The sequence below is a fragment of the Vipera ursinii genome (genome assembly GCF_947247035.1).
Source record: "Vipera ursinii genome assembly, chromosome: 2".
Taxonomy (NCBI): Eukaryota; Metazoa; Chordata; class Lepidosauria; order Squamata; family Viperidae; genus Vipera; species Vipera ursinii.
The window spans coordinates 68,644,364-68,670,832 of record NC_139513.1 but is presented as its reverse complement, the minus strand read 5'-3'; the positions used below and the strand labels follow the sequence as shown (position 1 = coordinate 68,670,832).

Here is a 26,469-nt window from a genome sequence, read left to right as displayed (position 1 = left end):
AGCAGAGAACCGAGATGCAGCGTAGTAAGAGAAGGAGCACCGAGGAGGGTAGGTGGAGGAGGCCCTGAGAAGCCTGGTGTGTGTCGGGCGTGTCTCTCCCCTCAGGAACTGAAAATCCCGCTTGGATTTCAGCAGGGAGAATCTGCAGCTTTTGAACGGAGCCCACCAAGATCTCTCCTCCCCTCCCACCCCGGGGCACTTTGCGCTCCCTACTTGGGTCTGGGATTGCTAAACAACCCGCACAATCACTTAATACCCGAAATCAGTCACGTAACATTTTGCTTAACGATCCCTTCACTTAAGCAACCGAGATTCCAGGTTCCATTGCGATCATAAGTCAAGGACTACCTATATTTTAAACCATTACTAAACAATTCCAGCTAGGTCAATAAAATAAAATAAAATCAGGCCGTAACATCCAATCTCTCTTGTGCTATCAACAGCCAATCTTGTCGTCTTTTCTCATTCCCGCCCAGAGTTTTTGCCTAATCTCCCAATCCTTACCAAAGAGAGAACGCTATTATTAAAGCGCACCTGACCTGAATGTTCTCAGCCTTTTCCTTACCCTGGATGGCTCAAGGTGTGTGATAGCAGAGTTGTGGCACTTGTAGCTGGCCTCCTCCTGCCCGCTAAAGACATTGTAGAGTTTTAGGTGCCCTGTGCAGGTGCCCAACATCAGGAACCGCTCCCGTGCAGAAAATGCACAACACGTAAAGCCGCTTTCATCTTCATTCGCTTCCCGGAACACGGAAATTGGACGGAACCTGGGATATGAAAGAGCAACTAAGTAAGAAGTTTAATTTTCAGGAAAGGAAAAGGAGATACAGGAGCAATGGCCAAACGCAACTCAAGTTGGGCAGCTGCCTCTTAGTCTGCTAGGAGAAAAGACAGGGCTTCAGCTTTCTTCGTAAAAGGAAGAAGGATCTTGTAAATAGCTCAGAAGTGCTATAGAGGTGATATAGCAAAGTCTTCCTTGTGGTCCCGAGGCAATCGGTTTTGTCCAAGCCACGGTGTGGCACCCAAATCCACTTTCTAAATGGCATGGCCCCAAAAAAATCGTAGGAATAAAGAACCATCTTCCTTACCTGCCAAATATAAGGTGTCTATCAAAGCATCCACCATCTACCCCGCCATACTTTGGGAAGGCTGCCCTGCGGGTCAGCCGCGAGGTAAAGTTAGTTGGCGCTTGGCGCCTCTGTTTTGGCTCAGGACACTGGTGGGGTGTAAAAAGAGAAAAGGGGGGGCAAGTAGCTACAGGGTTTTTGCAGCGTGCATGCTGCTCCCTAAGGTACTCTGTGATTATGCTGTCCAGGGTGGGAGGGGAAGGAAGGTGTCTGTCCAGCTGTTTTTTGATGGCTGGGCTCTGACTGTAGGCGCCATGGTCTGATTTTTGCCGAAGCACTCGGATTTTCCTGCCATTGCAGGGAGACGGTCTCTCTCGGACAAAGCTAATCCTGCCAATCACTGGGGCGTTGGTGGCATGCGATGGGCCCGGCAGCGCAAGCGGGCCCTGGCAGCCAGCTGGCCTCGGCTGAGGGTGCACGGAGGAAGCAACAGAAGCAACAGAAGGATGGTTAGTCAACCGGGCTGCGATGCCATTTGCTATGCGAGGGGTACGAGGCAGAGATACAGGAGATGAAGCGGCAGGAACTGGGGTGAAGGCGGAGGAATGAGAAGCTGCTGTCATGGGCAGATCTGCCTCCTTTGTAAGGATGGTAGCAGTTTCTCCTAGCCCTTTAGAGATGAGATGGTTCCTGATGAGGAGGAGCAGCTCCTTCTCAGGAAACGAAATCCTTGACTGAGCCACCACATCTGCCTTCTGCAGCCGGGCCAAAGAGACATCAGTCCCAATCAACAAGGGCTTTCCTGAGACACGCTCTATCAGCTCCGCAGCGTATTTGCAAAACTTGACGTGCTCGCTGCGCTTATCCTGCAGCACGGGCTCCTTCATTAACTGCTGGATCTGACAACTGCTGAACAGGGGCAGCTTGCTGATGATCTGCCGGACTGTACTACTCCGTGACAGCCCAACCAGGGCTTTGCAGGCCAATGCTCGGATCTGGTCTGCATCTGTAATGGGCATTTTGACAGAGAGCAACGATAATAGTACTTTGATGCCATTGTTCGACTGCACCACGTTCCACATCTTGGCCAAAGTATGCTCGCTACTCCTGGGTGTTTGGGGGAGCACGCGACGAGGAGTGCCAGAGATAAATTTGCCAATGCTGGAGATGCGATTGTCTGGACCACAGACACAGTTAATGATGATCTGAAGGGCAGATTTCTGGATTTCTGCATCATGAATAAAGAATTCCCCCTCGGCAAGCCCCAAGATGATGCTGATACCTGGCAAAAAGGAAAAGAAAAAACAAGTGAAACATTAGCAAGTAAAATGTATCACATATTAGTGTAAGAAAAGGATGGCTCGGTTTCTACATTATAGGAGAAATGTATCTTTTGACTCTTGTAATGGGGCACAAATCTGAGTTTATCCAGTGAAAATGCTGAGCAATACACAATACAGACCTAACCTTACTTTTCTCACCTGAATCCCAACAGAACCCATTGCCACGAAATAAAGAGTTCGTAACAGGGCAGTCAAAAACCTGAACATCTCATTCTTTCAGATAATACTTAACGATATGGCACTAGGTTCTCTCACAATAAGGATTAGGAGTGCACAATTTGAGCAAATAATTGAAAGTGAAAACTCTGAAGCTGGTGCGTGTGAGAGAGTCAACAATAAACCTGACACCTTTGCTTCTAGCTTCCCCTTTCAAATCTCTCTATAGACCTTAGTGGGAGGCAGGGGGCAGACTGACAAAAACAGTGTGGTATAATACAAATCCTACTCTTTTTTAATGTGCTTCATACATGTTGTCACACATGTACAGAAGAAGTGAAGCATACAGTGCAATACTGTTTTAATCATTTTGACAAAAGCAGCAGCATCCTACAAATGTCTCCCTCCCCCCCCCCAGTTCATCTGTTCAGACAGTTGAAACCATCCAGTTCAGTTTAAAAAAAAAGAAACAAAGAAAGAAAGAGTTTGTACTAACTGAGCCACACGGTCAAGATGATCCTTTGTTACAGTTCATTTGCTCAGAATTTAAAAGTTTTCATCGTGTACAAGGATTCCTAGGAAGCACCCGAAGAGATCAGGTTTCACATACCCACAATAGAAATAGATGTTCCTCCCTCATCCACGGTATCCACTGCCTCAGCTAACTGTAACTGAATTTTTGGAACCACAGTGAGGATGGCCAAAACATCCAATGCATAACGCACCGTGTCGTTTCTGGTAAACAAAAATGAAATACATATAACTCAAAGCATTGTGAAACATGTTAAAGGAAAAGCGAGCTGAATAAATTCACAGGATAGCCCTTTTCCAAAGCAAGAAAGTGCATCTGTTTTTATTAATTTTACGGGTAACTCAGAAGTCGGTGGAGTACAAACAAACTGTATTTAATATTAATAAATATATATGAACCATAGAGGCTAGTTGTCCTGGAACAACTGCCAGCTCCATCCCAATAGTAAATTACAAGGTGTTTCATGTCCTGTTGTTCTCTCACCTTGCATAGTAAGTCTTCCAATTGCATGCTATTGAAATAAGTTGAAGCATGAGCTGTACACAACACAGCTTGAGAAACACTTCGGCTGGATCCCAATAGAGCTGACCTGGTCCATATTCTATTAAAAACTCCATCATTTCCACAATCTGTTCATGAGTATAGGAACAAGCCTGCAAGTAGAAGCAAACATTCTAAGCACCTACCTAGAAAAATTAAAACAAACACTTTATAAAATAGGGGTTCTTTTTAAATCCAATCTACCTTTTCACTAAGGAAACCATGCCGATATTCAAAAACTAAATACAACATCTAAAATTTATAAAGGCACACAATAAAAACAACAGCATATATTTAAAAATCCAATGACCTAATCCATTATTTTAAACTGCAAATCCAAAACCATTCAATATTAAAAAGTCTTTGTTAGGAGATTGTAAGGAATGTAGATTTAGTGGTCTTTTGCAAAGGAAAATTTGGTGTAACGGAACCATCAATGGGAATATTCGATCAGATTCTACAGATAATATTCTAAAAGAGGATGAGGATTCTATGCATTTGAACTGGAGCCCCACAGCAAGCTGAAAAATGGTACAGTTAAATTGCAGCCCCAGAAAGAATATGCCCTAAATTGGTCTATGAGATGCCAAACACAATCACAGCAAGGACTTTGAATTCCCAGAAGAGATACAGCTGTTGTATTAGATGTAGTTGAAACACTTTTTGATATCTATTATTGTTCTCTTGAAAAGGCAAGAGCTAGAAGTTTATTATTTCCAGCAATGTAATGCCTACCTTATATGGAGGCTGTGGATGGACCAGAATTCCACCTTCTGTGCGTTGAAGTGACTGCTTCACTTGCTCTACTTTGATGGCAAGATGTGCCTCAAAATACCTGCGCATGGCCATGCAAGTATGTTTTCCAGTCTGACGGCTAGCAAAGATCTCATCGTCACTTAGCAGTGCACCTTGGGTTTGCAAATTTAAGATATCAAGAGTGCTAATCTAAAATGAGGGGGAAAAAAGGCTTACTGCAGTTTTACTTCTAATATCTAAAGATTCATTATTTTAATTGCTTAGCAAGTTCATTTAGTCACACACATCCCTCCTGGCTCTTAGCTTGCTGATTGTTTTGTTTAAATTTTCATACAACCAACCTTACAAAAAGGAATCCTTCTAAAACCACGAGGTGCTCATTTGCAGGCATGGACTCAACATTCACTCTACAAAGTTTCACACAAAGTATCTAAATGGAATATGTGTAAGTTGTTTTGGGACAGAAAGACACATTTGCCTTTTAGAACAGGGTGGCTAAATTGAGATTTCAGCATATTGGTTATTCTTGTTTGGTGGCAACTTTTATATATATATATATATATATATATATATATATATATATATATATATATATATATATATATATATATATATATATATATATATATATATATATATATATATGTTTTCTGAGGTTTTCGCGGGTGCCTGTATGTGGATCCTTGGTTTTTCGGGTTTTTCCCCGCGTAGAATTAAAGGTGTAGGCGCAACGTTTCGACGGAATCCCATCCGTCATCATCAGGCTTCTGCTTCCTTCTTCTGGGAGAAGCATGTGGCTGTTTGTTCCTCTTTTTTAAACTGCCAGAGGGGTGTGTTCTGTGGAGGTGTGCTCTGATTGGGTAGGGGACCAAGTGTGTTCTGATTGGGTGGGAGTGTGTTTTGAATGGTGGGTGTGTTCTGATTGGGTGGGGGTGTGTTCTGAGTGGATGGGCTGGTCTCAGCTGCCAGCTCCAGACCTGAGCTGGTGAGTTGTGCTGCTTTTGTTCGGCTTCGTGTTTGTGGTGGTGCCATGTTTTTATAGTGGGTGTCAGTTTGCTTATTGTGTGGTTTGGAGGGGTTTAAAGTGGCTGATGTTGCAGCTGTAGTTAGGTTTCTGTTTTGTGGTTGTGTGTCTTTATCGTTGTGGGTTCGGATTTGCTTTTTGAATGGTTGTGTGGTGGTGATGTCATGTGATGTTATCATGAGTTTGGGTCTGGTATCATTCTTGGTGGTTGGGCTTCGTCTGTCAATCAAGGCGGGTTTCCAAATGGCTGGTAGACGAGAGGTATCATCTCGTTTATTCATGCTGTGGGGGCGTTTTTCTATCTCAATGGCTTCTCTGATTATTCTGTTGTTAAAATGTTCAATTTTGGCGATAGTTTTGGTTTTTTTTAAAATCAATTTCATGTCCCGTGGCTTCAAAGTGTTGGACCAGGGATGAAGTTTGTTCTCCCTTTCTGAGTGAGTTTTTGTGCTCTTCAATGCGTGCACTTATTCTTCTGTTGGTCTGTCCGATGTATGTGGTGGGGCAGGTGGTGCATGGGATTTCGTATACTCCTTGGTTTTCTAACCCAATTATATATATATACGTTTTATTGATGTTTTAATATTTACATATACGTGTATTTGTGAAGCAATATGGTGATTGGGTAGTCAAAATAACAAATAACAAGTTGAAAATAGTTCAGGTTACATCAACAGGCATTCCCTCTCTGGTTCCCTTAATTATCATAGTCAAAATAGTCAAGTTAATACACTTCTAGTTGTAACCTAGTCAATTAACAAAATTTTCAATATATTTTCACTAATACATATCAATATCCTGTTTTAAAATTTTATCTAATTGCAATAGAATATTCTAGAATAGCCTATAGTATATAAAATAAAGCTTAATTTTTGGGTAACCCACAATTCCCTATTTCAATAAAGAATAATTCTCTTGTCTACAAAACCTACATTGTTCGTTACAAAACATTCTTATGTTTTACCATTAAAGTCTAGTTTTCATCTTAACAAATCACCAATTGTTAGAAGTATATTTTTATCTTAACCGTTCAACAATTATTAAAATACTATCTTTTATATATAAAATTCTAGATTCTATAATATAGTTCTAAAGTAACAACTAATATATTCTATAAGTCATCTTAACCATACATCAATTGTTAAAACACTATCTTTTGATATTTCATCCCAAATTCTATAGTAAAGTTCAGAATTATATTCTAAGAGCTTCCTTTTGTTTTCCCTTACAGATCTAAAAGCTAAATGTAGAATCAGTTATATTTTTTAGAGATTCCCCTTAATCCACTGAAAGGTATTTTTATACTCTTATCTTTAGGAATCCCAAAAAAGAAACAAGTTCAGTTTTTTAAATCTAACTCTTGCCTTCCTTTTGTGCCAATCAGGCTTCCCTCTTGGCATCTTTAAATTCTCAAATGTATCTTCCTTTCTTCCTATACCCCTTATTTGAATCCAGGAACATATCCAAATGTCCATTTTGCAAGGAAAATATCCCCTTTGTAGCCATTGTAGTTTTGCTTTGACAGTTCAGTTTTTGATGATTGATGAAATATAGTTGTCATTAGATCAGTCAAGTCTTTTTGTTCTTCCAATTCTATCTGAGTTAGGTAAAAAGTAGTAGTTAGTGTTATGGTTGTCATTTGATTAGTTGAATTCTCAATATAGTGTATTTGAAGGCCATTAGTGTCTTCACTCTTAATATTGCTTTATTCAGGTGCTGTTGCTTTTTGAGTTGTAAGTTTTGTAGTTGCCATTAAAATTTGGACTTTAAGGTTTTCTGTAGGTTGCTTTTGTTGTTCTTTGAAATCTCCTATTTTAGTGTTAGTTTCCACTTCTTCTATTTGGCTTTGGGTTATCTTTTCCTCATTTAAAGTCAGAATTTGATTTGGTGGCTTTGAGTTGTCCGATTTTTCTTGCAATTTGGCTTTAATTTGCTCTGTCATTGCCAAAATCAAGTCCAGTATCAGTTTATAGTCAAGTGGTGGGATATATTCATCCATTTCGTTATTGTTTGCAGCTAAATCTTCCACGTAGGCTATTTTAATAAGAATCAAGGATTATCCACCTCCAAAAGAGTTGTTTCCAGTGCCAGGTGTTCCCACATTTATCTTTAAGAATAATGTCAAGGACAGCTATGTTATTCAGTCAGCTCTCACAACAGAAAAAAGAAATTTAGTTGCTGTACCAAGTTTCGCCACAAGATGTCATCAATAACATATAAAATGCAATGTAAAAACTTTCTTTTTTCCAAATTAATATAGAGCTTTTGTAACATTAGTCCAATTTTTTTCTTTAATTCACAGCTTAGAGAGATAATAGGATAGTGGATCCCCAGCAAAAAATAGGAGCTTAGATGAAATTGCTTAGATTCTTTGCTGAATTAATTAAATTTCTTTTAAAGCTTTAAGGCTTTAAGATTTGTTCCCAGAGTAGATATTCGCCGTTTTTTCAAAAGATGGGGAAAGAAATTTTCAGGAAAGTCCCACAGGAGGATGGTTAAGGGAATAGGAAAGGTAAAGGCTCACCCAGGTCCTCCAGATTGCTTCTTAGTGCTGGGTAGTGCTTTTGGCTTTTGGCAGAGAGCGGCTTAGTGATCGGCCATCTTTATGGCCGGTCTCTTCTTCTTCGGGCCAAAGGAGATTGTCCCGGATTCAAGCGGAGGGCTGCCGCCCTTCCACGATCGCAGGGAAGTCCTCCTCTTGGTAATTGCCCCTCCAGGGCGATTTTTGACCCTTTTCAGGGTCCTCCAAAAAAGAAAGAAACAGACGGCAGGAAGCGGACTGTTCCTGCGCGTCCGAAAGTGCCGCGCGCCGGTGGCAACTTTTGAAAGGAGCTCTTAGAGCACAGGTCTGCAACCCGCGGCTCCGGAGCCGCATACGGCTCTTTCAACCGTCTCCTGCGGCTCCCAGTCCTCTGTCATGTGCAGTCCAAAAAAAAAGTGGGACTAAAAAAGTTCAACCAATCAATTCAAATATGCAGGGTAGGTGCATATCTCGCCTTGGCTCCACTCTTCAGTCAAACCCTGTTCTGTGCATGCGCGCATGTACGCACATGCACACACATTTTTTGCGGCTCCCAGTTTTTCCTTTTTTGAGGGAACCGGTTCCGAGTGGCTCTTTCACTGTTTCAGGTTGCTGACCCCTGTCTTAGAGCCTCAATCAAGACCCTCAGAAACTAGACCTAACCTTAAGTTTCTGCTTAACACAAAGCAGATCCAAGCTGAAAGGCTAGTCCCAGAATGACACTCAACTTCACCACCCAAAAAAGAAAGGCAGCGGTTCTGATGAAGTACTTAAGAAAAGCAAAATACAACTTTTTAAAGACTTACCAAATTAACTAGGCGCCGTAAGCCATCATGCCTATCAAAGAGCTCTAAAACTGCACGGAATGAGAAACAAATAGAAAAGAACATGGTGGCATGGCAGCAGCCTGATGCATGAGAGCATTCCATCAACCACAAGGTGTAGTTCACAACATCTGAGAGTACGTGGGGATGCATGCATACCTACAGAACAAAAAAACAAAAAAACACCACTGTGATAGTTTGTATTTTTAGTAATGGGAACAAAATGTAGACAAATCCTCCAGCAACTGCTGTGACGAAAGGGATAGCATTCATTGTTCAATTTTAATTACAAAGATGACATACAGCTTAAAATATTTTGCAGCTCTTGAATTGAACAAAAGTCCTTGAAAAAAATGAACATTCAAGATATAAATGCAGAATGCATCCAAATCCCAATAAAAACATACTACAAAAAAACAAATAAGTGGTTAACGTGAATACAGGGTATGTATGCTTGGAATATAAGTAAGTAGTTGAAACCGACAATGAAAACCAAAACAACACACCACAGAATTGTGATTAAAAAATATTAAAAGTTGTGCAATTCTTTCTGTTAGAACTAGTGGATATATCTTGCTGAAATGAGAGTTGAATAAAATCCACATGTTATTACATGAGTAAGTGTGTGCCTTAACTATTGTTGTCTTCAGGTAGTGTGAACAGAGAGACTGGCACATACACTGTCAAGCCAAATTAAGAAATGTATAATGGGTCTCCCCTGCTGAAATTATCCGGACAGAGTCTGCAAGCAAGAGAACTCACTTTTCAATAAAGATATATATTTTATTGATGATCAGTTCTCAACTTCAGCAGCTTACTAGTAACCGTTGCCCTGTTATAAGCCAGACATGTCTAACACAAGGCCCGGGGGCAGGATCCGGCCCGCAAAGTGGTTTCATGTGGCCCGTGAAGCCATCCTGGAAACAGTGAGGGAACGGCCCCCACTGCCTTGGCCCTGACCCAGAGACCCTCCTTCTGCCAGAGACCCTCAGATCTGTCCCACTCCTGCCCAGGCCCCCATAAGCACCCTTGATGCGAACGATGTAGAGCTGGCCACGCCCACCCAGTAGGCCATACGCACTCTAGCCACGCCCACCCAGTAGGCCACGCTCACCCAGGCCACGCCCACCCAGCCCCCTGAGGGCAACCGCAATGCTGATGCGGCCCTCAATGAAATTGAGTTTGACACCCCTGTTATAAGTTATCACACAAATGTAGTCAAAATATTTATGCTGGAATTCCCAAAAGGCAAGGATAGCTGGAATATTCTAGTCCCCACTTGGAATATGCAAACCCTTTTCAAAGTGTACGGCCGCCGGTGGCAGGATGTGCTCTTACCCTTTCCATGGCATCCTGATTGTAAGACAAATAGTATAAACACATGGAGACACCTGTGGCTGCCATAGAAGGGCGAGGAATCTCCAGTAGCTTCTGTACTCCTCCGTGGGCAACAAACTCGGTGGCAAACTTGTTGTGGAGCAGCAGAGATGCTAAATACTGCAGACGAATGCATAAAATCACTGTTAATTATAAGGCAAGTGGGCTAATTATAATCAACCTGGCAAAGCTTTCCACTACAGATGAAATATTCTTTCTTGTGTCCTGTGAAAAATTGAGAAGAATGAGATTTCCCTCCATTGCTCTTTTAAGAAAAACTGTCATTTAAATAAGAACAGGTTCCAATTCAAATGCTTTTCTACGTTTAAATAGGCAACGTTCTGTCTCCAAACACTAGTATATAATATTAAGTAACTGTCCATATTTAAACATGTAAAAAATTTTGGAGTGTCAATGTATGTCAATCTTCTGGTAACTACCAGAATTGAAAATGCTTTTTCCAAACACAAATCTCACAAAATCTCTTCAGCAAGATGGACTGAACTGGAATCAGTAGTAACACAAGTATCCCAGCAAGGGCTTTCAGTTTTAGGATCAGTATCTATGCGCATGAATATGTTTTTTCTTCAGACTCTTGCATCTGTAATAACTCTCTCATTGTGAGTTGTAATACAGGAAGTCCTCGACTTACAACAGTTCATTTAATGACTGTTCAAAATTATAACACATAATAACTGAAGTGACTTATGACCATTTTTCAGTTACATTTGCAGCATCCCCGTGATCATGTGATCAAAATTCAGATGCTTGGCAACTGGTTCATACTTACGACCACTGCTGTGTCCCAAGGTCACCTTTTGCAACCTTTTGACAAGCAAAGTCAATGGGGAAGTCAGATACCACTTCATAACCGGGTTACTAACTTATCAACTGCAGGGATTCACTTAACAACTGTGGCAAGAAAGGTTGTAAAATGGGGCAAAACTCCGTTAACAAATGTCTCCCTTAACAACAGAAATTTTGGGCTCAGTTGTGATCGTAAACTGAGGACTACCCATATTTTGAATAGAAGACTCATGATCTGTTGCAGATCAGGGACATTCAGTTTAACACTTTCTCTTTAAATTAATTTGCAAGCTGCTTTCTTAGCGATATTCTGTGAGATGGATTTATACTAAGGGGAAAAGAAAAGCCAAATCTTTTAGATACCATGTAACTATACAGCACAGCAAGGAAGTAGCAATCTTTAGGTGAAATGCAGTATAGAGTGAAAGAACATTTCTCCCTCACCACACAGGGATTATGGGGTAGATCCCAAGTAAGATATTCCCTAGAACAGGGCTTTTCAACCAGTGGTACGGGTACCACCTGTGGTACATTGGCACCTGGTACGCGACCATCTTAGAAATGTGGTAGCGGGGGAGGGGAATGAGCTGAACCGGTGGCAGCACCGCACAAGCCTGAGTGATAGACGGCTGGAGCTGCAGGACTGTCAGGCCTCAGCGGAAGCGCCAGGATCAGTGCTTCTTTGGGGCTGTCAGGGCTCAGAGGAAGCACCAGGATCAGCGTCAGGCTCCAGCTAGAGCTCAGCACTGATCCCAGCGCTTCTGCTGAGCCCAGAAGAAGCGCCGATCAGCTGGAATGTTGCAGCATCTCCAGGGTCTTGTGATTTACATTCAGATGCTTGGCAACTGATTCATATTTATGACGGTCACAGTGTCCCAGGGTCATGTGAAGTGACCAAAACCTGCTGCAACCACCCAGCAGACGGGGGGAATAAAAACCAAACACCCCCCACCCCACCCCAGCTGCCAATCCTCAACAGAAATGCTCACAACAATGAAAACCTCAGACAGGAGGAAGAGTGCCCCCCCGGCAGGCAGGCAGGTGTCTTGCTCGGCTGTGGCTTGGGGGGCACTTTTTTCAGTACCATTGTAACTTCGAGCAGTCACTAAGCAAACTGTTGTAAGTCAAGGACTACCTGTACTTCATCACTTTTTTTCTTTTTTTGGTCATCAAGTTTTTGACACCTTGCTAGGCGACTGGTGGTACTCGGATGTTGCCATATCCTAAAAGTGGTACAATGGGTGAAAAAGCCCTGCCTAGAAGACACTCCTGGCACCCTCAAGCCATACCACAAGGCAGGAGCAGGTGAAAGCATCAAGGCAGGTTCTGAGAGTGGAGGTTCGGAACATCCAGCTTTTCACTCTGATCAATATTTCAACATTTATATGTAAGCCTTGACATCACTAAAACACCTTTTGTCTTTAATCTGGAGCACTGTACAGACCTTCAAATATATATCTTGTAAAGAGCAGAAACAAGGGGTAAATATTTCAAAGCCTTAAAGAAAAAAAGTAAGTATTCAGAGCTGATGCTCCTTCTGTACCAGTTGTATTTTCTTGATACGAGGCCAACTTCTTCCAGACTGGCCCCTTTCAGATAGGCTGAACTTCAACACCCATAATCTTCCATCCACTCAGCAATGGAAAAACTTGGTTAGAATAAAAAGCCAACTGGATTACAGATATTGAGCCGCAATGCCTCCTCTGTGAACAAACATGTTGTAGTGCTATCATTTTTACCTTTAGGGCTTCAAAAGTAAGCAGCACGTCATTGGTCCGTTTCAAGTCAATATAGAACATCATCAACTCTCTTGATCCAAGTTGCATGAAGATAGGCAGCAACTGTTGGGGAAATGTACAAAACGGTTTAAAATGGAAACCTTAAATATTTTCTTTCTCCTAAATTTAGAAGCTGCCAGATACAAAGTATGGTTGACCAAGATTTCTGCTGCATAATCTTGAGAATGACACTTACTACGCATCTAACCATTTCCTCTCATATATTTTTAGATTAAAATATGTAGCGAGGGGGAGAAAAAAAGCAAGAATTCTGTTAGATTACTTCAGTATTTCTTTTCAACACATGCATTATTTATAATATGAACTATTTTTCTTTATAATTAAGGGGTCTGCATAATATGGGTATTTTTCTTTATAATAAAGGGATATGATCTATACATTAACATCCTGTCCTAAGGCAAGCACATAACAAAGCACAGTTAACTGGAAGAACAGCTCCAAAGATTATCTTTGCTCCTTGCAGAATACCTCTGGGTAAGAATGTACCCTGAACCGATTATGATTCTCCATTATAAAGTTTAATTTCTTCCTAAAGGAAATGCAATTATCATGTTTCCTTCTGCTTTTTTAAACCTACCTCTTGATACTCCCCTAAAGGAGTCAGATACTGCAGGATCAGTCTTTGCTCTATGGCAGGGGTCAAGGGACAGAGGTTATAATTTGTGCCAATCACCCAAGGAGACATCTCAGACCAGCTGCTGTTAGACAGTTCCACAAACATCCTTTCTGATTCAGAAGAGAAGCCGAGTTTTTGTTTTGCTTTCCGGAAATTCTCTTTTTCGTGTTGCTTCCCTGATTTTTTTGTAGCAGAATTTACCCGACTACTTGTCTTGTGATTTGAGTCAAGGTTAAATGAAATCTCCATGTCCCCTGTCACTTCCTCCTGCTCACCATCCACAGCCATCTCCCCATAATCCATGTCCACAGCTTCTTCATCGAGAGGCAGCAAGGGGTCGGATGGCACTTTTCGAGGACTAGGACGCTTATTTTCATGTTTTGTATTCATTTCAATGACTTGCAGCTCTCGTAAACGTTGAAGGACAAATGCCACCTTTCATAAAGAGTTGAACATGCGTCATTTTAACATAGTTCTACTATACTGAAATCAGTTTGCCCAAAGAAACTCAAACCCATTATGATTATGCCGTTCACCTTCCCAAAAGGAAACATAACAGGAGTAGCAAAACAAAAACACCAAAACCTGGTGTTAATTTCAAGTGTTAAATTTTTTAAATACACAAGCTTTGCAAACTTAAGGTCCCTTATTAATATTCTAATACTGTGAAGGAGAACAGGAAACTGGAGTGGGGGAAAAATTCTCTTGCAAAACCAAACATACCGATATATGAATCCACTTACAAAGAAGGACATTTCTAAAATTTGCTGTAGAACACTAATATGAAATATTACTACAGGTTTTTTTTTTACAATCATTGTGAGAAGGCTTCAGGGGCGAAATAAAAAGCTTACGGCTTTCTGCTCCAATCACACTGTCCAATACTTGTCTACAATATGTTATGGATATTTCCTGTTTACCAGTTGGGAATTCTCATCTCTATAGTTGGCAGCAATATCTTGATTCTCCATGGCACCTCCAAGCAATCCAGTTGCAAATGTCCTTAAAGGCTGATCAGCTTCTCGTGCCCACTTGAAGAGATTCTCAACAATGCCTTCCTAGAATAAAGGGGAGATAAGAGAGGAGTATTTAGGCAAGTTAAATTCTTCAGGTCCCTTCCAACTTTATGATTATTAATATAACCTACTCACATATAAGCTCCATAATCACTTTTCAGATTGAAAAAGCAAATGAAGTTATTGATACGATCAACATTTGAAGTAATGAATGCATATTCGGAATGATTTTTTAAGCTGTAGTTTCCTTTAAATTTTTTTGGAGTAAAACTTCCTACTAAAAAGGCATTTGTTAAACTGGACAGCAACATAATTTTTCATCAAAATTGCTGCTGTCAACCATGAAGAAGAGTCTGGCAGTGTACTGGAGTTTTTAAAGCACATACAATTCTTCTGCATGTTAGCATATAATTCAGAAACTCAGTGCAAAAATAATTCTATTCTGACTACCTACTGAAAACTGTATTGGGGACTGTGTGGTCATGGAAATTTACAGATCACACAGAAGATACACTCAATGCATTCAGATGCCAGGTAAAGCCAAAAATTCTTGGTCATAGTATCAGCTGCAATGTGGATTGTCAGTATGGTAAACCACTATAATCCATTCATTCCTACCTGTTCGTCTCCTCACGAAAACAAACAAATAAAAAAGGAAAGCTTAGCGCATTGTGGCCAACTGCAGCTCTTCTATAACTAACGAAAAGCAACTGAAACACTAATCCTAGCAACTCTTGGCATATCAATACCATTCAACAGAAAACTGTGCCTTGATGCCTGCTAATATCAACTCTCAGAGAATATAAGAAATATAAAACTATGGTGGTACAGTGGTTAGAATGCAGTGTTGCAGGCTAACTCACTGCTTACTCCAGGAGTTCAATTCAGAGAGGCTCAAGGTCGATTCAGCCTTCCGTCCTTCCGTGGTCGGTAAAAGGAGGACCCAGATTGTTGGGGGCAATATGCTGGCTCTGTAAAACCACTTAGAGAGTGCTGTAAAGCACTATGAAGCGATATATTTTATATGTATGAATTTGAATGTACATAAATATGAACACAACTAAGAAATATAGAACTATTTTATTATTTATTTATATGTCTTATTTATTAACAGCCTATTTCCCTGGGAGAAGGGCTCTGGGCAGTTTATATGCATCTACCGTACGTATGGAATGAGGGCAACTGTAGATTGCTGTTGGGCATCCCAAGCAGATATTTACAGTGCAGGTTTTTTATTTTATTGTTTTTACTGTTTTATGATTATTTTATAGATAGGGGTTTTATTGTTGCTATAAGATGCCGAGAATTACTTAAGAAGGGTGGCCACATAAATCTTTTAAATAAATGAACAAAAGTTTAGCCTTCAAAATAAAAGTCACTATCATCTGAGTCAGTTAACTGATATACTGTCTAACTGTGGCAGAAGGCAAGTTCTCAGCTATCAGGAATTCATTCTTCCTACCAGCCGCCCAAACCTGTCAGAGCAGAGTCTACTAAGACCTGCACCATGTTGCTTCTAGGTCTGTCTTCCTATCTCCCATACCTTCTCCTGAAAGACAACAGCAGTTTCCAGACCAGGCATAATGTCCAACAGGAGTCGGCAGGCAACTGTGTTCAGTGGTGGTTCTCTGCTTGTCATGACATAAGCATTTACCAGCTAAAAGAAGAAGAAAAGTTTTTAGGTTATTTCTGAAAGAAAGAAAAAATTACATGCCAGATCTGCATGCCTTTCTACTTATGGGAAGAACGCCAGTCCAGCAGAGGCTGCATTTGAAGAAGGGAAAAAAAAACAACTGAATTTGACTATTCCTTTCTCCTACAATGTTTTATTCATAGGATCACTGACTCTCTGGAGCAAATAGTTTCATGACAGGGTATGCTGAGAAAAAGTTAAATTTGCAAAAATCAATCATAGTTCATGAGCCAAGAACTATTATTACTATTAGCAATTTTTTAAAAGTGGAATTGTTTCGGTTTACAGCTCCTCCACTAGCACTGTATAAATCTTGATAGCCTTAAATTACATAGAAACAAAAGATTACAATGCAATTCTAAGAGCATTTACTTAAAATTTAAGTATACTTTATTCAACTGTGCCACTTTTGCACAGGATTCTGCTGCATATATTACATATTTAAGTATAACAACCTATCCAGGCATTTGAATTCTTCAATACATTAGTCTTTATCTGTTTTTGGAAAATATAAGGTTCAAAATTAGAGCTTAAGTTCACTTGTCACTGTACATAAATTCTTTCAGTTTATGTGGAATCTATTTCAATTTGAATAACCATCTTTAATTTGTAATTTCCTGGAAAATAAAGGAGGAGGCAAAAGGCCCTTTGGTAGACAGAGAGACAGACAGAGATAATGAGGAAAAGACTCTTTTATACTGCTTGCATCGTGATTTGAATAAATCAAGACTTAGGCAAATTTTATGCTAAGTTTTGGAAATTACATTCCTCTTTTAGCAGAAAATGAATCTAAAACAAAATGAACCCCTTAACACACCTTTAGCATCTTGGCAAAAAAAAAAATAAGTAAGTAACAAGTTACTAGCTACCAGTTGCCAAGTAGAAATCTATACATAAACTCAAAGGGCAAACCTACTGCATTCATGAAATCATCATTCTTGAAAAGAATCCTCAGCAAGTGTCCAAGCATACATTTTGGGTCTGCTCGACCTGTAAACAGACAGACAACAGTAATCAATTAATAAACCACACTCTCTGGCAAAACTAAGTAGAAACAATGCCAAGAAAACAAAACAAACGTGTAAAACGTTAGCTAACTGAAGTTAAATATGATTAATTAAATATCTTGGCAATTCAAAAATTTCCACTCACAAATCAATGGAAGTGAAATACTGGCATTGGATTTAGGTAAAATTTGTATTGACAAAAATATGTAATTATAATTTAATTTTATAAACCTATTTGACTAAAACAAGCCTTCTAATCTAAACTGTTGGCCAATAACTGTTAAGTAGCTTGTCTTAATGAAAAGTCCAGTATGTCCAGGGAAAAAAAAAGAGCGTTAAAATAGTTTTGCGATCAGCTTATTCTTTTCATGTTTCTTACTTTTTAAAATTATACACTGTCCAAAATCTAATGGAATTGGGCAGCCTTCTAAATTAGATAGATATAGAGAGAGACTAGGGTCATACACCTATGGTTATTCAACATTTATAACATACATAAGAACCTCTTATAAGTTTTAAATAACGTTTGACGTGTGGATAAGTTTTTTTTTGCTAGGTGAAAAAATTACAATACAGTTGCACAATCTGTACTGTACAATTATAATATAGTTGTACAATTTGTGATTGTACAACTGTAAGCCATAATTTTACATATTTTTTTGTCTTACTATCTGCAACTGTGGCTGAGAAGGTGTGAAATGTGCCTCAGGTTTATTTATGGTTTTCTTGCTTAGCCCATTTTAAAAAAAAAACCCTCTACCAATCCTCTAGTCAATTCAGAGAGAGACAAAAGAGAAGTACTAAAAAGAGACTATGATAATTTGTTCCTTCGTAGGATTCTGATTGGCTCAAAAAAATATGGCTTAAGGTGATGTATAAGCATAGATAAATGCTTTCTTCTCAGTTTACCGGGATGCCTATCATCAAATGGATCTGGATCCCGTTTGCGATACTCTTCTGTCTCCTTTTCAATCAATTCTGACATTCTAGAAATAGAAAAACACACAAGTAATTTGCATTTCCCTTTTTTAAAAGTTGCTCTTTTAATATTTGAATTGTTAAAATTAGAAAACCATGACTAGCCAAGATTCTAGTTGGACTACATATGATCAAGACATTACAGGTAGTCCTTGTTGAAATGACCATTTGAAGTTATGATGGTGCTGAACAAGGAGGTCTTACTCCTTGTAGTTATGGCCATTGCAGCATTCCCAAGGCCACATGATTTGAGCTCTTGGCAAATGGCTCACAATTATAGCCGCCCAGACTTTGCTTGATGGTGAAATCGGTGGCATGCAAATTTCATTAATTACTTATTACAGTTGCAGTGCATTGCAGTGACATGATTGCTATTTGAGATTTTCACAGACATCTTCTGACTAGCAGAGTCAATGGGGAAGCCAACAGGTCCTAAATGGAAATCATGTGACCGCAGAACGTTGCAACTATGCAGGATTCACCTAACAATGGCAATTGGGACTGCCACAGCTGCTATTATGCTAAGATGGTCAAGTGGCACCCAACTTTATGATCACATCGTTCAGGGATGGAGTTGCTGGTCCCAGTTACCATAGTTAAAGTGAGCACTATCTGTATTTAACAACATTTCAGCAAAAAGAGGAGACAAGCAATATCCTCTCTAGTTAATTCATCTATCTAAAAACGTGCTTGAAAGGTCCATGAACTACATAATTTATTTACACTGTTAACCATTTAATGCCATCTTTGCTACTGACGAGACTGCTAAGATAGGAACTGTGAGGCTTTGAGGCAATTCTCAGGCCAAAGACAGCCATATAGTAAACAAACAATAAACATACAGCTTCACAACTTCCAAATACAACCCCAAATCTCCATTAATTTGGAAAAGTGGAAGGAAGAAGCCACTCATTTAAACCCTAAGGCTGAAAGAGGATTTACATCTCCTCACTGTGGTGGGTAATCAACTCATGAGTATGGCTTCATTCCTGTTCACGATACAATTTGTTTTTCCAACAAGCTGAGTCTGAGTCTTCTGCTGTGTAATTAAAAAATGAATTAAGCTATGAAGTGTCAAAAATCCGGTATTTACTGCCAAATCTTGGACGTGAGAGCTTGATAGCAAATACTACTAGGAGGAGCAAGTAAACTAGTCCATTGTTTTCCTGTTCTTTTCTAATACTGTCACACTGCTCAACGCTTGTGTTATTAGGCTATAATATGCGAATCACTTGATAAGGCTGTTTCGAGACTTCCTGAGATCCTCAGACCATGTATTTCCATGCTCAGAAGATACTTCTGCACAACCAGCAAATCTACCCATCTTATCAAATGATGTGCACAAGCCTAGTAAACAGAATGTAAAAACTAAATTATATAAAATTTACCTATGACTAAACCCTACTGAGATTTGCTCCTGAACGGTGCTATTTCCATAACATATTCCACGTAATTACACTTGATTATACCTACCGGGTAAGAAGAGGAACCATGTCTTGACCACTGCCGTGATCTTTCTCCCATTGCTCTAGCAAAGCGGTAAGCTCAGCCTTGGAATCTACCAGCTCAGAACATGAAGTCATGACTCACTCTAAGCAAAAGAGAGAAGCAATTAAGATGAGATGAAAACACCCTCAAATCTTATTGCATTCATTTTCACAAAAAACATTAAGATTTCAAAGGCCACGTACTTTTTATAAAAACAACTGAAAGTGGGGAAGCTAAGACATACATTTTAAAAATATTTTTTGTATGGACTCATCACAAAGATCTTCAGCATGTTATGTTTTCAAAACAGTATTCTCCTCTTCTATAAGACAATAATTCTATTTAATTTTATTTACATTAACTAAAATAAAAAGCAGCTAATATGATTACCCTCCAATCATATTTGTAATCAATTCTCCTTCTCCCATATTAAAAATTACAACTAATTACAAGTTTCAGGAGTATCTGTGGGCCCTGATCTCTAATCCTAAAGGGTCAGATTATACAGTTTTGGCTTATAAACTGCACTGGCTTTGATTCCATCAGGTTCAAAAACAAAGGGCTAATTGCTCTTTTTAATCTCTCCAGTCCAACCCCAACCCTTAATTCCCTCAGCACAAAAGATTTTAGAGATTTCATCCATTGGAAGTGTTCAGCCCACAGTAAGTTATCCGGACCAAGGAAAACATTTTCCTCTGGAAATGAGGAATATTTTGCCCAACATAGGAAACTGGACAAAGAGAAACTCATTAGAACACCTGCTAATTTGGACAGATAGGTGGGGATGACTCTATCTTTTAAAATGTTTTATTTTTTAAACAAATATTTCAACAAAACGGCCCCAGGAACAAAGCTATCACCAGGATTCAAAAAATTTCTCAGGCCCATCAAATGAGAAAGTAGGACTAATGGATTAAAATAAATCTATACTCCATGTAGTTAATTATTCATACAACCATATAAAGGAAGTTGTAAATATATGAGTAATTACCGTAGTTTAACAAACCTCCCTCTGTTTTGACTGGCAAAACTAAAAAAAATCAATACAGAGATTCAAGTCAGACCTTTGTTTGGGACTGAAAATCACATTTACTTGGATGAAAGCCAGTGTTAAATAAGATAGGACAAAATGGGCAAGTTCTCATCAAAAATGTAAGTATTATGTGGATTTTTGGAGTCCACCCCCCCTTTTAAACAAAAGTATGTCGCTTTTATAGTGTACCTTGCAGCTTTTGTCTGTCAAAGTTTGGAAACCATATTCTGTGGTGTGACAGGAAGGGTCATCCAGGGTCACAAAAACCCATCACTTTTATAAACAGTTCTGATCCTCTATGCCTATTTCAAATGCTCATACACACTGATGTAAAATGCCAAAAATATGACTAAAATCGAGAACCTTACTCACAAAACCTTAAGTAAGGGGAACAAATTGAGAACAGAAAGAATGGACACATAATTTGGGAAGACTGGGGTTTGAGCCCTCCTAGTGGCCCAAAAGGAAAGGCATTTTTGCTCATGTAATAGGATCCCTCCTAACAACCTACCATAAATCAGTGCTTAAACCTAAAATTCCATGTAAATCACCCATGAATTTCTCAACTTTCAGCAAGGGAAACAATAAAAGGCCTAAAATGTCTATCCGTAACTAGTTACTTTTAAACTAACAAAGATTATTTCTTACAAACGGTGTTAAGATGGAGAGATAGTGTGCAGAAATGTCTGTTTCCAGAACATTATTTAACAGGGGAAATTCTTACCTCCTCAGTGGTCCAAGGTTTTTCTAGCAGAGCATGAATCAAATTATATTTTTATTATAAACTGGTAAGAGACTTGGCGAATCAGTCTATGACAAATAAGAAAGTAGCACACTGAATGGAAAAAGAGTCCTATTCAAGAGTTACTTTGAGTAGGATTCAGTATGTATGTAATAATTATTACAAAGACTTTTCAACACTGGAGCTTTTAAAGCTTAACCCAGTGTACATTGCAATTAAATAATAATAATACCTGCATTTTTTCATAACTATGAACAGTCTCATCAAAGGATTAGAACCATACAACTATAGGCCAGCTCTACAACAAAGCAAGATGCTTACAATCCCAAATGGCTGGCAAATCATCTAACTACTGAATATTTGGAAACTAACATAGCAATGATTACCTGATACTGTTTATTACAAGGCAATTCCTCTCCTATACAGGTAAATAGATAGATGAGGCAGAACACCACATTTGAACTCAGCTTGTTTTGTATGAAGCTCCAATTAAGAATCAGGTAGGCAGTTTAAGGGGGTTTCTGTATCTAACACCACTACTAGCCACCTAAAAAATGACTGTAGCTAGAGTGCTCTCCAACATCTCTTGTTAATCTACCTACAATACTGGATTTCTTCTTGGAAAGATCAACGTTAGCCTCATTCACTTGTGTTTTTATTTACATTTAGATGACATTACTGAAGTGGTGCTGCTTTTAAGTGTTGAGAATTTCAGCAGGTTTAGGATGTAGCAGTCAGAGTGCTCTGAACACATCTTTTCCCAGAATTAAAGGTAAAGGTTCCCCCGCACATGCGTGCTAGTCGTTTCCGACTCTAGGGGCCGGTGCTCATCTCCGTTTCAAAGCCAAGTCCGAGGACGTCTCCGTGGTCATGTGGCCGGCATGACTAGACGCCAAAGGCGCACGGAACGCTGTTACCTTCCCACCGTAGTGGTCCCTATTTTTCTACTTGCATTTTTATATGCTTTCGAACTGCTAGGTTGGCAGAAGCTGGGACGAGTAACAGGCACTCACTCTGCTATGCGGCACTCGGGATTTGACCCACCAAACTGCCGACCTTCTGATCAACAAGCTCAGCGTCCATATCCCATTCTTCAGGGCGTAGCCATTTCAACCACATTGATAACTAATTTGCTTCAACCCCTAATTCAAAATACTGGCCTTTAAAATCTTGACGTACCTTGGATCAGATTGTCTCAAGCAGCACCTCTTTCTTTACAAGCCTATTTTGCTACCCCATCATCACACAGAGACCCTTCCCATCTGAGTGAGTACAGATACCTGACAGTTATTTTGACTGAATAACTTAGGCTATGCTCCTTAAAGCACTCTGCACACTAACCTCTTTTGACACGTCGCCAAAGCTTTTGAAGAAAAACTTGATTTACACTGACTTACAAAATCTATATTCACTGTGATATTTGGTTTTTTTTATTTATCATATTTTTTTAAAAAGAAACATCCATCTCACTCATAGAGGGAGATATTGAGAGTGTGTATATTCATTCTATTTTTCTTTGGATTCCATCACATAATTTTTGAAAAAAAAATAATATTAGCAGAGCCTAGCAAGAAAAACAGCTTTAGTATAAGAAAGAAACTATGCCAATGAGTGAGTAAATAATCTGGACCACTCAATTATAACCATATAGTTTTCAAGTCTCCAGATGTAGGAAGTGTTTTATATATAGTACATATATACCTTTGTATATTTGGGAGTAACTTTTTCCAAGACTGGATCTTGGGCCTGCCATCATCAACGGAGTACATTTAGAGCAAAAGCCCGTTTGAACTTATTGCTCAAACTAAAGAACCATAGTAACACCAGCTGCCTGCAATTAGTGCAGGTTCGCATCCTACCAGGCTCAAGGTTGACTCAGCCTTCCATCCTTCCCAGGTAGGTAAAATGAGGACCCAGATTGTTGGGGGCAATAAGCTGACTTTGTAAAAATGCCACTTGGGGTGTGTGTGAAAGCCCTAATAAGCAGGCATATACATAGAATGAAGGCTACTGCTAAGCTTGTAAGCCGCCCTGAGTCTTCGGAGAAGGGCGGGATATAAATGTAATAAAAATAAATAAAAAATAATAAATAGTTACCCAGGGTCCCTAGCTCCATTACTCAAGGTTTATAAGGCTAAGGTTACGACAATGCTCTTGTATGGAGCAGAAATTTGGGGTCTTTATTCAACTACAGTTTTAGAACAAACACAGTCCCAGCATCTGAGATGTATTTTCGGTGTACATCCAAGAACATCTGCTGCAGCAGTTAGAGCTGAATTGGGAATTCATACAATTCAGGCATTATCTAAAATTAGAGCTTATAACTACTGGTGCAAAGTTAATGAAATGGAGACTGATAGACTCCCCAAATTATGCCTACTAGAACAAATAAAACTACAATCACAAATCTCCTGGATCACCAAACTAACAAATTTTGTAAGAAGCTGTGGCCTTCCTGTTTCTTGCGTAACAGGAGAACAATCTAAAAAAAGAGTTGCCCAAAGAATTAAGGATATAGAAGCACAAACTGATATAGCTATCCTTAGTAAGGTGGGTAACTTGAAATGGCTGAGTAAATACAAATGTACTTTTCAAGTGGACAGTTATTTGAAGTTACAACTCCCAAAACATCTTAGGGAGATATTTACGAGAGTGAGATTCGAACAGCTTGATACAATGGTCAGATATGGGAGATTTCATGCTATACCGTACAATGAGCGTCTCTGCATTTGCGGAGCGGCAGAGGTAGTGGACCTGGCTCACATCCTATTTGAGTGTTGTCTGTATAAGAGGGTGAGAGACAGGTATCTTGGTCTATATACCAAACGAATGACCCATTGGGATCCCCATATCAAAATAACTTATCTTATGTCCGGTCAGAACTTGAAAATAACATTTAACGTAGCACAGTATTTAAACAAAATGATCCGGTTAAGATCTGCATATGTGGGACTGATTGGGGTAGATTGCAAGGGCGACTCCGAAATATAATGTTATCATATTTTATCTATATCTTAAATTTGTATTTTATTACTATTTCATCTTAAATTGTATTTTATTTTAATTCCATTTTAAATTGTATTTTATCAAATTCCATTTTGGATTGCTTTTATCAAGTTTTGGTGACGGTTTGTTGCTGGAACTTTGCACTTTGATATGGCCCAAGGGCTAATCAATAAAGTTGTTGTTGCTTGTTGTTACATAGTCTTACTTTGGTATATTCATATATTTCCAGTTTTTCTTCACTTTTAGGCACCGATCAGATGTACATGCTGATAGTAAATATAAAGCAAAGTGAATGATGTCATAAAACATTTCATAGGACTATAAAGCTTTTGACAGCTTTAACCTTCTCAAAAGTCTGCAATCTCCTTCAAAATGATCTGGGTTGGTAGCTATTTTTTCATCAACCACATATTTCTAGGTAGGAAAGCATGGTGATGAATAACTTGGCAAGAGATCTGATGAAACATAATAAAGTAGCAGTAAAAACATACCAACCAAGGCTCAGAAATATATGATGCATCACAAGGAAAAAGAGGGAATTTTAACTTACAAGATTTGATCACTGGAATAACATAAAAGTTTAATGAGTCATCTTATTGTTTCTTCTAAAAATATTCATATGCATACAGCATTTTAAAAATATATTTCTAAAGGAGTTCACTTAAACGGCAAACAAGGAATTTCTCACCCATATGGGTGGTATGTGTCTTCCTCAATCTTGGGTCCTCTACCAGAGCCTGGGAGTTTGAGGGTCCTGCACATTATCTTAGCTATTCTTAGCACTGAACTCTTTTAGACCAAGGCTTTTCAACCAGTGGTATGGGTACCACCTGTGTTACATTGGCACCTGGCAGGTAGTAAGCGACCATCCTAGAAAAGTGGTAGCAGGGGAGGGGAATGAGCTGAACCGATGGCAGCACCGCACAATCCTGAGCGAGAGATGGCTGGAGCTGCAGGGCTGTCAGGGCTCAGCGGAAGCACCAGGATCAGCGCCAGACTCCAGCTGGAACTCGGCGCTGATTCTGGCGCTTCTGATCCCAGAAGAAGTGCCGATCAGCTGGAATGTTGCAGCATCTTCAGGGTCTTGTGATTTACATTCAGATGCTTGGCAACTGATTCATATTTATGACGGTCACAGTGTCCCAGGGTCATGTGAAGTGACCAAAACCTGCTGCAACCACCCAGCAGACAGGGGTGGGGAATAAAAACAAAACACCCCCCACCCCACCCCCGCTGCCAATCCTCAACAGAAATGCTCACAACAATGAAAACCTCGGACAGGAGGAAGAGTGCCCCCCCCGGCAGGCAGGCAGATATCTTGCTTGGCTGTGGCTTGGGGGGCACTTTTTTCAGTGCCATTGTAACTTCAAACAGTCACTAAGCGAACTGTTGTAAGTCAAGGACTACCTGTACTTCATCACTTTTTTCCTCTCTTTTTTTTGGTCATCAAGTTTTTGACACCTTGCTAGGCAACTGGTGTACTCGGATGTTGCCATATTCTAAAAGTGGTACAATGGGTGAAAAAGTTGAAAAGCCCTGTTTTAGACAGATAAATCTAATGATGTTTCTGGGATCTGTTGGAGCCACAGCATCTAGTGATGGTTAGGACCACTTTGGCCTTTACTATCCGCATCCTCTCTAGTTCTTTCTTCAGGCCGTGGTACTTCTCCAGCTTGTCATTTGGCATCAGTTCACCTATCATCACTGCCATCTTCTGATCTTTGTCTACTACCATGATGTCTGGTTGCCTGGCCAATGCCTACTTGTTCGTCTAGATCTAGAATTCCCACAGGATCTTAGCCCTGATATTCTCCACAATCCTATGAGGAATCTCCCATCTGAACTTGGGAGGGTCTAGCCCATACACTGTGCAGATGCTCCTGTACACAATGCCAACTTGGTTGCGCTGTTCATTGTATGATGTTCCTGCCTGCATGTCTGAGTCTGCCTTTGAGGCCTCTTGCCTATTGTGGTAGACCCTTGCTTCTATGGATCTGGTGCTGAGTACCTATTCTTGTGTTGCTGTGATCAGTGCCTCAGTGCTTTTAGTCTAGCCCATGGGTCGGCAGCCCATGTCTCTGGAGCCGCATGTGGCTCTTTCAGCCTTCTCCTGCGGCTCCCAGTTTGCAGAGAGAGAGAGAGACAGA

The 26,469-nt window shown here is 39.8% G+C and overlaps 1 protein-coding gene across 5 annotated transcripts in view; it reads right to left on the bottom strand.

Annotated features, from left to right (window-relative positions):
- DCAF1 (DDB1 and CUL4 associated factor 1) overlaps positions 1-26,469 on the bottom strand; it is a 63,192-nt gene that overhangs the window by 23,934 nt on the left and 12,789 nt on the right. For 4 of the 5 annotated variants that reach the window (XR_014491493.1, XM_083354956.1, XM_083354958.1 and 1 more), the window contains exons 2-15: positions 19,527-19,644; positions 17,985-18,061; positions 16,985-17,058; positions 15,919-16,032; positions 14,280-14,417; positions 13,321-13,794; positions 12,684-12,785; positions 10,099-10,257; positions 8,743-8,919; positions 4,371-4,580; positions 3,579-3,748; positions 3,174-3,298; positions 1,086-2,346; positions 566-764 (exon numbers count right to left, since the gene is read on the bottom strand). Coding sequence is in view for 4 of the 5 variants with exons in the window: in XM_083354956.1 (XP_083211082.1) it covers positions 566-764; positions 1,086-2,346; positions 3,174-3,298; positions 3,579-3,748; positions 4,371-4,580; positions 8,743-8,919; positions 10,099-10,257; positions 12,684-12,785; positions 13,321-13,794; positions 14,280-14,417; positions 15,919-16,032; positions 16,985-17,058; positions 17,985-18,061; positions 19,527-19,636 (3,390 nt within the window). In the remaining variant the exon portion in view is untranslated. Of the gene's footprint in view, positions 1-565; positions 765-1,085; positions 2,347-3,173; positions 3,299-3,578; positions 3,749-4,370; positions 4,581-8,742; positions 8,920-10,098; positions 10,258-12,683; positions 12,786-13,320; positions 13,795-14,213; positions 14,418-15,918; positions 16,033-16,984; positions 17,059-17,984; positions 18,062-19,526; positions 19,645-26,469 lie in introns of those variants that run through there. The other variant, XM_083354959.1, reaches the window with a different exon arrangement.